The sequence below is a fragment of the Maylandia zebra genome, linkage group LG7 (assembly GCF_041146795.1).
Source record: "Maylandia zebra isolate NMK-2024a linkage group LG7, Mzebra_GT3a, whole genome shotgun sequence".
NCBI lineage: Eukaryota > Metazoa > Chordata > Actinopteri > Cichliformes > Cichlidae > Maylandia > Maylandia zebra.
The window spans coordinates 13506987-13520685 of NC_135173.1; the positions used below are offsets into that span (position 1 = coordinate 13506987).

The following is a 13699-nucleotide window of genomic DNA, read 5'->3' on the forward strand; positions in this document are numbered from 1 at the left end:
CAATTTGCCAAGGCTTTAGATCCCTTTGCAGAAAATAAAAAACAGTAAGTCATCCCTTAATAGATGCTCATGAGGTTTTTCACTTTTAGTGCACTAAGCTATCAAGCCTGCACTTATAAATGTATGATGACACTGCAACTTTTTTAAGTACCGGTACAGTTAAAAGAAAATTACCACCACTTTCCAATAGATTTCTAAAACTTAAATTAAAATGATACCTAAACACCAACCCATGAAACTAATAAACAATGGCACTGTCCTATCTTTATTAAACACACACACTCAAAGCGCAGGCTGAATAAAAAGTATGTGTGTACCTGTTCTCCATACACTTCTTGGAAGGGTGGGTTATCGAGCTCAGCAATCCTGCAATCCTGAAAGAGGTGAAGAAACACCCAGAACACAGCAAGATCATTACAGCTTGACAAAAATATCACAGTCTACCTAATTTTCTGTTCTGTGAAGAGGTGAGACAAACACTGGACTTTTTGGCAAGAGGAAAAAAAGGTAGACGAGGTTTGAGGAAACAAAGGCATTTGAGCACTGGAGCAGGGACACTTCAATCCAGCTGTGAAGCATGGTGGAGGGAGCACTGGGGCTGCTGTGCTAGATCAGTCCATGGATGCCTCGTAGTCACTGAAGTACAATAAAATCAAAACTATAAGAAGAAATTTTGCAGGTTAATGCAAGTCAGGATGAGCTTAGAAGTGGATCAAGCATCAATTTAAGGATGTAATACAAAGAAAAATATAACATATTACAAAGTTGAAAAAAATCATTAAAAATATATTTAGGTTATCATGAGATAAGTTAATATAATTTTAACTGCATATCTTGCTAAGTCAGCCTTTCTATTCTGAAAACCTTTTATTTCCATACAGTCTTTTCCTCCTTATCTGCAGCAGAAAGAAAAACAAATAAGAAATGTAGTTACAAGAAAACAGTTACTCCCACTGGATATTTACTCCAACTGCCAACTAGATGATCATTATGAAAGGCCTTTTTGTAATGGCCTATATGAATAGAACAAAATAATTACAGCAAGTCAAACCTGTTTCAAAGTAGGTCAATAAATGAGCATCAGCTAATGCTTTAAGACAGCTTTGAAAAATGTGAACGTCTCCTTTTGTATTTTTTCATCAAGGTCTTGATGCATGCTCAATCATCCAGGTAAGGAAATCCCAAAAGGTTTGTCAGTGCTTCTAGTTTCAGTCATTCTGCAAATGTATTGTTTATAAGATTGGGGAAACTTGCAGTCAGCTGAGACGGAAGAAGTCACTCTGATGAGTGATGAAATGTTTCTTTCACTGATGATGATGATCGGAATCAACTTTTTGGGATTTCATAAAGGTCATAAAACAAAGTATTTCTTGATAAATTTAAAGTTTTAAGAGCAGAATAAAGCAAACAAAGCAGCGTATATACAAATCAAACTTATCTATAAAGCCTCATTGAGTGATTGGCTACTGTTAATTAGTTCTTAACTGTACATCCTTTGAAAAACAGTGCCTCGGTATATTAGCTAAATGAAAAGTGTAGGAGGCATTAAATAATCACAAATTGAACAGATAACTAATTAAATCAGTTTACCGTTGCCACACTGGATGATGCTGGGTTACATAAATTTAGAAAAACATGATCATAAAAGATTAAAAATAGCCAGCTTATTGTCACCTAACGGTTCTAAGCAGTGTAGTAATTATCTCTATGCAAGAATTAGTGCAGTACTTCCGTTGACTATAAACTCATCCCACGATTACATTCACACATTCTTTGCATGCCACTCCATTCAGTTTCAGTTGTACCAAACCCAGACATACCAAGCTCGCATTCACAGAAGTCGGTTTCGTCACCTGTTTTCTGACGAAACTTATCCTACAAAAGCAAAACCAATATGTCATGTAATCAGTCTTCATTCGATTCTAACACTCACAGAGGTCATATAAGCCATATAATGACCTCCAGGAAGCTCTGCAGACCTCTAAAAACCATTTTGATTTGCTTATACAACAACAAAAACAACAATACTGTTCATTTCATGTTAAAACATTACCAGCCTGTATCCTGACATTTAACTTGCAATGCGGACAAACTGCAATCTCAACATTTTTTTAGGCCTAGGGAGGAGCTCACTCTCAAGACTACGTTCTCTGAGATCCAGGTGTCATTATGACTTAGACTCAGGAGCTGCGCTAACCACCCAAAAGCTGGGATTTTATGAGCTGGTAAGGGCAGATTGTTGATTTATTCAAACAGATATATTAGAGATCTATTTCTCTAACGTAATAATCAATAACGCTATGACTCCTGTCAGATTCACAGAAATTGTTTACATGTTGCCTAAAAACGTGCTTTCCTCGTGTTGAGTGCTCATGTACTTTTCTTTGTCAAAATTCTTCCTTGTGTTCTTAGTGAGACAGCAGGAAAAACAGAACATTATCAATGATGTCAGGTAATAATACCAACAATCATAAAACTAAAACCCTCTGAGGAGCGAACAAATTCTATATATTAAGAAAAAGCATCTTTCCAGCTCTGTTATAGCTATCCTACCTTCTTTTTATCTCTGTAGATCATGGAAACCCTTGCAGTGCAGAGGATGCCACCTACTGCATGAATGGAGGGACATGTTATAAAATATCTTCCATGGACACACTTTCTTGTGTGTAAGTTTATTGAAATCAATCAGTGTTTTTAATTGTCTTAGAAAAAAAAATCTTAATGTAAAAATATATGGACACTACCCAACCTGGCAATGTTGTTTGTGAATTTGCAAATATTTGTGCAACGCTATCTGCCTGCAGGTGCAACCCAAACTACAAAGGCAGCAGATGTGAACAGTTCCAGCTCGGAGTCACACAGCCCATTTCAGATGAGGCTGGTTTAATTGCAGCTGTGATTGTCATTACTCTCCTTATCTTGATAGTGCTGGGATTTATTGTCTACTACATACGCAAGTAAGTACATTGTGGTTTTAGGTAAACACTCTCAAAGCATCTGTAAGTAGCACCAGGACGTCTTTGTATTACTGTACATACTTTCTAAGCTTATAACCATTACTTACCACCACACAGGATGCGAAAAGCGAAGGAACAGAGACAACAGAACCACAACCAAGAATACTGGAAGGTACAATCAAGAGCATGATCCTTCCTTCTGATTTGATTTGGTGGTGCATTTGATGGTTTCAGGAACGAATTGTGAGAAGTGTCATTTATCTTGTCATGCTATCTGAGGTTTTGAAAATGACTTTGAAAAAAGCTAAAAAAAATGAAAAAAAATGAGAGTGAAAAACTACTGCACTGACCTTAAAGGGCAAATTGACGAGTGTCACACCACCATTGCTCTGATGTTAAATCACATTTCACCTTGTCAAAACATATTAAAGTGCAGTTTAAGTGTGACTTTTTAAAATTTGTGGCAATTGTGGGATTATAAACTAAGTTTCTGTATGTTATTAGAAAATATTTTGCATTTGTAAATATATTCCATCATTTTTTTTTAAATGATTTGAATGTGTGATTTCTGGTGACATGCCATTACACACTCTTATTTACTTGTGAGACGTTAACGCACTAGTAATTCTTCCTCTTCAATGCTTCATTCCAAACCTCCACTCTTAACCTAATCTCACATCTAATCACATCTCTTAAAGTATAATTGCTCATTGAGGTGTCCTGGACCAGTCAGTGAGATCTCACTTTACAAAGATGTCAGCACTTTGCAGTTTTTAAAACTTAAAACTGGATCCCACAATTCTGGACACATGCATGAACACACATGCATGTGTGTAGGGGGTCTGTATAATTCGCTTATCCCAAGCTATTCATCGGTGTCCTTAAATCTAACAAAAACAGGGGCACGGGTGATCCCAGGAGTTTTATGAGAATGGTGTCACCAAATTGGCTTCAATTTGCTGCACAGAGGAGGAAATCCAAACTTGTTGGACTGCATTTCCCATAGTTTGTATTTGTTAACAAATTAAAAAAAATAAATAAATAAATAAAAAAAATGTGTGGGCAGAAACAACATTGTAAATGCTGACTGAATGGTTTCACTTTAGAATTCTTGCCAGCATTAGGTCAGGACTGACACTGTGGCTGTTGATATTGGTATTTTAAAAATGCTACAGTGAAACCATTAGAGAGCAAAAAATATGTAGTCAGTGTCCCCCCCCCTCTTTAAGGAAATATCTGTATATAGACAGCCCTAAAAGGAAGAAAATACGCAAAGCTGATTTAAATAAATTGTGAGTGAAATGTTTTTTACTTAAAAGTAGTAATTTATTTTAAAAAAATGTTCTGGATTGACGTGTTACGTTTTAAAGAGAATTGAACTGCCTTCTATATAAATCCAAGAAACTTGTATCAGAGTCTGTTTTGGGGGGAGGCGGGGACTGCTTCCGTCTAGTGGCAGAATGTCTTCCTTACTTTAATGCTGTAATTGAGAAAATGCTTAATGTAAATAAACTCAAAACATTTATATAAATGGATACTTAAGACTAATTTTATTTCCTTAAAGTTCAGACACATTGAAAAGCTCTATCAAAATGACACAAGATCACAAAGTTTTCTTGCAGGTAAACTCACACACCTGTGTAAACAGTTCTACTTCCTTCTGGCATTATCAAACTCCTTCGCAATTTTCAGTGCAGTGTTGTTGAGTCCCACGGACTGCATGTTAGCAATGATGGTGACCACCACCCCCTGTGGGAGGATCGGGGTCTGTCCTTGGCACTGGTCAATCTCTTCGCTGGGTAACACCAGGAGGACACTGCTAGCGCCCACAGCACTTCCTGTGTGTGATACATAGTGTCTGCGCTTCCTGCACTGGCCATATTTTTGCACCTTCTCCACTACCAACCAGCCTTGAGCATACAGTCCGTCCTTATCCCAGCTGGCTTCAGTCCCATCAACTGGTGCCCAAAGCTCTATCGCTGTTTTGGGTTTGAGAAATCCAGGAAGCAAGCCGTTAGTATCCTGCAAGTGAGCCACCTGGTAGCTGTAAAGCAGAGCATTTCCAAAGAGCAGCAGGTTTCCCACAGTGGAAAGAAAACCACCTCCTGCCCACTTGTAGGAGTTGTCTACGTACGGGCAATTCACAACACGTCCGCGCTTGTTGTGATGATAAAACCTGTGGAATCGCATAGACAGGTAGTACAAACTCACTGCTATACCTCATCAAAAAAACAAACAAACAAGCATGAGCATCATGTTTTTAAGGCAATTTGGACATAACTTGAGACTGGAGATTATACACTACCTAGAGCGGTTGTAAATAATAGGGTCATTCTCATCGGGCACTGTATTGAGCATTCCCAGCTCGCGGAACATATCCATCATGACGTCCAGGAATCGCCGACCAGCAGCCCGCTCCACAACAGCACTAAGCAGCGTGAAGGCATGAGTGGAGTACAGAAAGGTTGTGCCTGCATGCATGGAGTAAAACATACATCTCATCAAGATGTTAGCATTGTAACTGTGAATACAGAGAAACAACGAAATAAAGTTTGAGCTTTACCAGGTTTGAAAATGAGGGGGTCATTCTTAAAAAGGTCCAAAGACTGAATGACACTTTCAAAGTTGTCCTTTAAGTAGTACTCCTCGTGCTCAAACTCTTTTTTCTTCTTGGTGTTCTGATCTGTTGCGGCTTTGTTGTCTTTGCTTTCAGATGAGCTCTTTTCATTCTCTTTTTCTTTAACCGGGGGCTTTAAAAGTCGCTTGGCTTTCTCTTTGTCCTCCTTCACTTTCTTTGCATCTTTCTCATAATGCCGAATGCCACTCAGGTGGGACAGAAGCATACGTGAGGTTATTGTGACCTTAAAAACAATACAAACCAAACAAATAGATAAAATGCTAGAAGAACGAGATACTGCATGTCATTTTTTTTTTTGCAGTATTTGAAATTGCTTACGTCTTGCCCATCAAACTGTTTTTGGGGAAACTGTGGGACATATTTCTGGACTGGGGCATCAAGATCTAGTTTCCCCTCCTCGCACAGTCGTGCAGCAGCTGCAGAGGTGAGGGGCTTACTGATGCTGGCGATTCTCATCACCGTTTCTGGCGTGCATGGGACACGATTCTCCAAATCAGCATAACCAATTCCTAAATTAGATAAAGTGTTTTAAAAAGTCATAAGAATGGCAATGCATTTTTAGGGAAATATACCGGTGTTTACAGATGACTCATTAACCTAATAAATTATATATTTTAAAACATTCTGCAGTAAGGAAACTGAACACAGACCCTTTAAATGTATCTTTTTTTAGCACTGCAACAAAGCACAATTTAAATACAATCTATGATAAATATGCAGAAATACTAATACAAGCAGATACCAGTGGGCTACCTCCAGTTGAGTCAAAAGCAGCTACATGCTTTGACCTAAAATGTCTGTTTTGAGCCACTCAGAGCCTGCCAACAGTGACAATAGCAACAATAACAAATTTTAGGACTTGCTGCCATTCTTGTACAACAACTGTTAACCTTTTTAACCTTTAGCCAGTGTTACATTACTGTTAAAACATTTGTAACAGTGTCTATTTTTACATATTTAAAGTGCACTCCATGATTCAGTAGCTTGTAGTATCACCTTTAGTTGGTCTGTCACATTATTCTGGAGGAATTCGGACCCACACTTTATTAAAACTTTGCTTCAGTTCATTGATGTTTGTGGGGATTAATTTATCTACTACTCTCCTAAGGTCCTGCCACAGCATTTTAGTCATACTCAGGTATGGACTTTGACTGATTTGTTCAGCCATTCTGTTGTAGATTTGCCGCTGTGGTTGGGATCATTGTCCTATCACATGACTCAGTTTGCCCCAAGCTTTAGCTGTCAGACAGATGGACTCACATTTGACTTTGGTATATAGAGGAGCTCATGGCTGAATCAGTGCCTGCAAGGTGCCCAAGTCCTGTGCCTTGATAGCTGGTATGGGGCATTTGTGTTGATATGCTGTTTGTTTTTTGCCAAACATCTCCACGTTGGTCTGATCTGTATAAAGGACATAGTTCCACATGCCATGTTTTTGTTTGTTTGTTTTTTTAGAGAGAAGAGGCTCCTGAAACCCTGTCCAAACAAGATATATTTGCTTATTTTTTTCTAATTATACTGACATGAACTTTAACATTTAACATGCTAACTGAAGCCTATAGGGCTCACACTACTCACACTTGCTGATAATCAGTGAGTGTGCATTTGCATTTGACTAGCACCACCTAGCTGTGAGTTATCCATGTAATTCAAATGGAAGCAGTAAGGCTGTATTTAGTTTTTCAGAACCCTGTAAAAAAATCCAGCGCTCAAGGGGTTAATAATAATGGTTTCCACTGACCATTATTACACAATTTTGTTCTCAACAAATTACACAGTGTATGGTAGGATATATTTTAAGACTTACCATTTCATTCATCAACATCCGATGTGTGCGCGCTCCCTTATTTATTTAATTTATATTTTAAAGCAAAAGTGTACACACCGGAGGTACCGAAATGAGCCCTAGTTTGTTCTCAGAATCGTATGGGAGAAGGTTATTTTCTTTTCTATAATAGCAGTCGTTATTTCAGCTGTTTTTCTGTGCGGTCACGTCATGTTTGTGTTGGATTAGCTGTTTTTGAATCACACTTTGAGCAAAACTTTTGTAAACTCCCTACACTAAAAATGTGGGACACTGTGCATGTGGGAATTGTGGGATGGGATGAAAATAGTGCGATGCATGGTCACCAACCTTCACACCAGACCTCAGCCCCATCCACAGAGACGCCAACTACCACTCCCGGAGCACCGACCTCATCCTGCCAACACACAAACACACCGAGTTGCTACAGGTGGGCTTCGGGTTAATAAGACAGCGCAAAGGGACACTAGTCAATCAATTACAAAGCAAGTTATAAGCCTACCTCTGTGCCTACCTTTATCCGCTCCACAAGGTCTCTGCTAACTTTTATAGCATCTTTGTATCGATCCGTCTTCTCTGCTCTCGTAACTTTAACATCGCAGAAACTGCTGGCACCGTCGCTGCTGTATTTCAGCCCGACAGCTAAAGCGATCCCCACTCCAACCCCATACATCCAAATCGTGGACTTTAACCGGTATTTACGAAAGGCTGGTCCTCCCACATATCGCCTTTGTTGCTGAATAAAAATACTATCTGACTTCTGCTGCTGCCTGGCTCGCGCTCCTGCACGCGGGGTCGTCACAGGCGACTCGCGTGCTGCTAACATGCTGCATTTGGTACAAAAAGTACTTTGCCTGGACAAAAACAAACGCAACATCGTGAGAAAGCACTCCTTCTTTGTCGGCGACAAGTGGCTCCAGTCAATGATCTGCTCACCGTTACCAACAGCTTGTTTACTTCCTGTACGCGTCCTCGTTCGGAACGCCTCGAACAAGACCAAATAAATCAAATCATGATTCAAAGAACGTTGATCGAGGGGAATAGGGCAGGGTTTGTAGCTAGAGGTGAGACCAATGACTTTTATACAGTCATTGGGTGAGACCAGGGAACATAAAACCTTGTCCTTGAACAATATCAGCATTTATTGACGTGTGTACTGTGTATGTTGGCCTACTCAGTGCTAACAATACTACAACAAATCACACAAAGACAAGCACACAGCAGCAGGGATATTCATTTAGAGAAATAAATGCTAAAAACACAGTTTATTCTGTAGATTAACTTTACTAATAATGACACAAACAATCAAATAAATAAGTAAAAGTAAAAAACCTGGCTTTCAGACGAGAAAGTGCTGTACATAGGTTGTTGTAACTCTGTGCAGCAACTTGCTGGCAGCTGGACACCATTAATTTACTGGAAACAACTGTTTATAGTAACTTAAAGTTACTTAAAGTTAAAGTTACTTTAAGTTACAGTAAAGTTGCTAACGTTACTGTAAACACTTTTACATCATGCTTCAACTGCATTTACAGTAAAGTCGCTGGTAGTAATTTTCTGTATTATCTACAGTAAATATTCTGTAAATTAAATGTATGATAGCTTTCAGTTATTTAATTTATAGTAATTAAATTACGGGATCTCATGTGAATTAAATTTACAGTAACAGACTTGTAGCTGGATGTCAGTAAGTTAACATAGAATTTACAGCAACTTGTTTACACTACTTTTTACAAGGTGTGTTATTATCATGGGTAAATCCTGATCTCCCGGCAGTTAACGTGGGATTGTAGGGTATTCAGTACCCTGTTTTGATTTTGGGGATTGGGCTAACCAGCTAATATTGGTTTGGCAGTTTTGAAAAGCTGATGCTGAACAGTGCTTTCTAAACACAATTTGTTTAACATAATTTGATATTTAGATGAAGTGAAGTCATCGTTCTTAATATGCATTTCATTAATATACAAATGCATTTGCTTAAAAAAACACAGACACACATGAACAGACAGTAGGGAGCATTCCATCTGCAGTGTCTAAGAATGCCAACCCATATAACCACAATAGGCCTACATACACAAGCTAGAGACCAAACTTCAGGTTTGTGCAACCGCATTGAGAATAAACTCTGGCTCTCTTTCTCTCTCACCCACACACAGACCCTTATCTTTCCACTGCTGTAGCAGCAAAGGAATGTCAGTGGGCTTGCCAGTTATTTAACTGCTGCAAGCACAGTGTTCTGTGCCAACATAAACTAGTGACTAATATATTAATTGTACTGTATGTGCATATAGTACGTGAAAGTTAATTTTATTTTTCAACTTTAACTTCACTGATATCTATCAAGTAAAGTGAAGTACTTCGCATACTATATAGTACACTCACCAGCCACTTTGTTAGGTACTTATGTTCAACTGCTTAACACCAAAAGTTAAGTCACATAGCAGCAATTTACTGCATTTAGACATACAGATATGATGAAAAGGCTGCCTGCTTAAGTTAATATCAAACATCAGAATGGGTTTCACAGTGATTTAAGTGACTTTGAACGTGGCATGGTTGTTGATGCCAGATGTGCTAGTCTGAATATTTCCAAAACTACCAAACTACTGGGGTTTTCCCACACAACTATCTCTAGGGCTTTCCGAAAATGGGCCAAAAATGAGAAAAGATCCAGTAAGCTGCAGTTCTCTGAGTGAAAATGCCTTTGTTTATGTCAGAGGTCAGAGGCCAATGGCCTGGCTACTTTGAGCTGATAGGAAGCCAACAGTAATTCAAATAACTAATTGTTACAGCCAAGGTATGCAGACGAGTATCTCTGAATATACATCACGCTGAATCTCGAAGCAGATGGGCTACAGCAGCAGAAGACCAGATTGGATGCCACTTCCGTCAGTCTCACCAAAACTGGACAATAGAAGACTGGAAAAATATTACCTGGTCTTGATTTCTGCTGTAATAGAACAATAACAGGAAAGCATGATTCTATCCTTCCTTGTATCAGCAGTTCAGTCTTGGGTTGTTGGTGTAATGGTGTGGGGAATATTTTCTTGGTACACTATGGGCTCCTTAATATCAACTGAGCATCATTTAAATGCCGCAATATTGTTGCCGACCATGTCCCTCCATTTATGACCACAGTGTACTCATCTTCTGATGACTGGTTCCAGGAGGACAAAGCTCCTTGTCACAATATTCAAATCCTCTCAAACTGGTTTCTTGAACATAATGTACTCAAATGGCATTCACAGTCACCAGATCTCAGTGTCACAGTTCGGCTGTGTGGCAGGCAGGAGAAGGACCCAAACGCAAACTCAGAGTCAAAAGTTAAACTCAAAAAAAACACAGCTTTATTGCTGGCGTGGAGTGGGACACGAAAAACAATACAAAATAAACTAAACTGGGAAAAACTAAAGCACAAGGCGCCACAGGGAGAAAAAAAAAAAAAAAAAAAAAAAAAAAAAAAAAAAAAAAAAAAAATCACACAGCTATGATGGAGGACGCAACACTGACAAAGAGAAACATGGGGCTTAAATACACTGAGGGATAACGAGGGGGAATGAGCCACAGGAGGAGAGCACAGCTGAGTAATTAAGCAGGACGAGGCAAGGGAAGCAAAACTAGAAACATTAACATAGAACAGACTGAAAGTAAAACCGACCAAAACCAGAGCAAAAGTCCCACAAAAAGGGCGCAAAAAGCCCATGAAAGGCACTAAAGCTCCGGAGACAGTTCTCAAAACTTTCCGGGGGCCGACCTGGAGGGTGACAGCACAAAAGTCCACAGTTAAGTAGTTCAGGGGGCCGTCCTGGAGGTCGATAGCATAACAGTTCATAGTTCAAAGGTTCAGGGGGCCGGCCACGAGGAAGGAGGCAGTGGCGAAGCAGGTATGGCTGGCCACACCCGGGCGGCATGGCTGGCGGCCGGCGGCGACGTGGACAAGACCCGTCGGGTGGCTTGGCTGGTGGTCGACGGTAGTGTGGATGTGGACGTGACCCCTCGGGTGGTTTGGTGGGTTTCCATGAACAGGCTGTTTTGACAGGCCCCGGAAACAGCCATGCTGGACATGGCTTGGCAGGCGAGACGAGCAGAGGTGTGGTGTCGACCTCTGGCTGGGCCGTGGCAGGACCAGGCGAGGCAGGACCAGATAATGGCGCTGCAGTCGACAGCGTGGAAGGATGCTGGACGGGCTTGGCTGAACCTCCAGCTGGCGCAACAGGACCAGGCGAGGCAGGGCCAGCAGGTGCGGAGACCTCTGGCTGAGGCGAGGCAGGGCCAGACGCAGCAGAGGCAGAGGCCGGACCTGGCGAGGCTGAAGACTCTGATGAGGCCGGACCTGGCGAGGCTGAAGCAGAACCAGGTGACAGTGAGGCAGCCGCAGGTGGTGGCTGGACGGGCTCCTCGGGCCCCCCAGCTGACGTGGCAGGAGGCTGTGTAAGTTGCAGCAACACACAGTCTATAGTGGGTGAGATGAGTTCGTATAAGTTCTCAGACTGAGGTGTAGCAGAACCAGGCGAGGTGTCGTCCTCAGGCTGAGGCGCAGAAGCAGCAGGCGGTAGCGCAGCAGGTGGTGGTCCTGCAGGTGGCGGCACTACAGCCACAGGTGGTGAAGCAGAAGGTGGCCGGACGGGCTCCTTGGGCCCGCCAGCTAACGTGGCGTGAGGCCGGACGGGCTCCTCGGGCCCCCCAGCTGACGTGGCGTGAGGCCGGACGGGCTCCTCGGGCCCCCCAGCTGACGTGGCGTGAGGCCGGACGGGCTCCTCGGGCCCCCCAGCTGACGTGGCGTGAGGCCGGACGGGCTCCTCGGGCCCCCCAGCTGACGTGGCGTGAGGCCGGACGGGCTCCTCGGGCCCCCCAGCTGACGTGGCATGAAGCTGGACGGGCTCCTCGGGCCCTCCAGCAGTGGAAGAAAACTGCTCCGCTGCTCGGGATCGCTGACGGCGTGAACGCCGTTTTCTCCGGGAAAGAGGGGGAGGAGACGTGCCAGCCCGCGAATCCTCCAGCGGACCGGGCTGAACCTCCTCGGAGTCTTCATAGTGGAGAGGCCGATCCGGGCGGATGTGTACGGTGGAAACGAGGAAGTCCTGGATGAGAGGGTTTAGCGTGCCAAATAGCCAGGGAAGTCCAGAAATCATCCTCTGCAGACGGATGGCTAACTCCTCCTGGTACTCTTCAAAGGGCAGCGCAAACCATTCCTGGCATAGAAACTCCACCGCATAGATCATGTCCTCCCGGAGCTCAGCGGAGGGATTATGAGTTGCTGGGTCCATTGTCTGGTTGCGTCCTTCTGTCACAGTTCGGCTGTGTGGCAGGCAGGAGAAGGACCCAAACGCAAACTCACAGAGTCAAAAGTTAAACTCAAAAAACACAGCTTTATTGCTGGCGTGGAGTGGGACACGAAAAACAATACAAAATAAACTAAACTGGGAAAAACTAAAGCACAAGGCGCCACAGGGAAAAATCACACAGCTATGATGGAGGACGCAACACTGACAAAGAGAAACATGGGGCTTAAATACACTGAGGGATAACGAGGGGGAATGAGCCACAGGAGGAGAGCACAGCTGAGAGTAATTAAGCAGGACGAGGCAAGGGAAGCAAAACTAGAAACATTAACATAGAACAGACTGTGAAAGTAAAACAGGAAACACACTGACGGAACTCAAGACATGTGGACTTAACAGACTGGGGGAGACAGAACATAGGGATCTGAAACATGGAACAGAAAGGCACAGTAGATCAACATGAACATAACAACGCCACAGGGGAAGAGTAAAACTGAACACGATGAACACAGAAACACCAGACCTCTTCACAATAAAACAGGAAACATAATGAGACGTAGACATGACAACCCAAACTTCACAATGTAAGACACAGACATGAAACACATGAAAAGCAGGGGAGATTTACCATAGTTGGAAACACGAGGGGGAAATAATAAGAACTAGAAACACTTAAGCATGATAACAAATGAACTTAGGAACCTGAAGGGCTTACATAAACTAAAACATCAAAATGAACTAAAACTCAAAACACTGGGTCATAAGACCCAGGATCGTGACACTCAGTCCAATAGAGCACCCTTGGGATGGCAGATTCTCATAATGGATGTGCAGCCAATAAATCTACAACAACTGTGTGATGCTATCATGGGATCATGGACCAAAATCTCTTAACCGACAACAAATGCTGTTTCCAGCATCTTGTTGAGTCTATGCCATGAAGAATTAAGGCAAAAGAGTATCCAACCCAGTACTAGCACAGTGTACCTATAAAGTGTCCAGTGAGTGTATATCTGAT

The 13699-nt window shown here is 42.1% G+C and overlaps 2 protein-coding genes across 4 annotated transcripts; one reads left to right on the forward strand and one right to left on the reverse strand.

Moving 5' to 3' along the window:
• The first annotated feature begins 2135 nt into the window (after positions 1-2135).
• Positions 2136-4492, forward strand: nrg4 (neuregulin 4). Its single transcript, XM_004553404.4, has 5 exons — positions 2136-2225; positions 2413-2452; positions 2573-2666; positions 2805-2957; positions 3075-4492. Exons 2-5 carry the CDS (start codon positions 2443-2445, stop codon positions 3145-3147), a joined length of 330 nt encoding a protein of 109 aa, XP_004553461.2. The 5' UTR covers positions 2136-2225; positions 2413-2442; the 3' UTR covers positions 3148-4492.
• On the reverse strand, positions 4312-8453 carry lactb (lactamase, beta). Of its 3 annotated transcripts, none has more exons than XM_004553155.6 (7): positions 7902-8452; positions 7730-7796; positions 5914-6104; positions 5521-5818; positions 5263-5428; positions 4594-5133; positions 4312-4437 (listed from the first exon to the last, which is right to left on the reverse strand). In XM_004553155.6, exons 1-6 carry the CDS (start codon positions 8274-8276, stop codon positions 4608-4610), a joined length of 1623 nt encoding a protein of 540 aa, XP_004553212.1. In that variant the 5' UTR covers positions 8277-8452; the 3' UTR covers positions 4312-4437; positions 4594-4607. The 3 variants fall into 3 exon arrangements, with proteins under 3 accessions (XP_004553212.1, XP_004553213.1, XP_012775031.1); XM_004553156.3 differs by lacking the exon at positions 4312-4437 and having other exon boundaries at positions 4479-5133; positions 7902-8253; positions 8336-8453; XM_012919577.3 differs by lacking the exon at positions 4312-4437 and having other exon boundaries at positions 4479-5133; positions 7914-8451.
• Between the last annotated feature and the right edge of the window lie 5246 nt (positions 8454-13699).

What these genes read in the sequence shown, in the direction of transcription:
- nrg4 (XM_004553404.4), top strand. An exon ending in ATGGACACACTTTCTTGTGT is followed by an intron (nt 2,667 to 2,804) that starts GTAAGTTTATTG and finishes ATCTGCCTGCAG; the next exon opens with GTGCAACCCAAACTACAAAG. An exon ending in ATTGTCTACTACATACGCAA is followed by an intron (nt 2,958 to 3,074) that starts GTAAGTACATTG and finishes ACCACCACACAG; the next exon opens with GATGCGAAAAGCGAAGGAAC.
- lactb (XM_004553155.6), bottom strand. Translation starts at nt 8,276, where the DNA reads ATGTTGCGTTTGTTTTTGTCCAGGCAAAGTACTTTTTGTACCAAATGC. An exon ending in GGATAAAGGTAGGCACAGAG is followed by an intron (nt 7,797 to 7,901) that starts GTAGGCTTATAA and finishes GTGTGTTGGCAG; the next exon opens with GATGAGGTCGGTGCTCCGGG. An exon ending in CCCCCTCATTTTCAAACCTG is followed by an intron (nt 5,429 to 5,520) that starts GTAAAGCTCAAA and finishes CCATGCATGCAG; the next exon opens with GCACAACCTTTCTGTACTCC.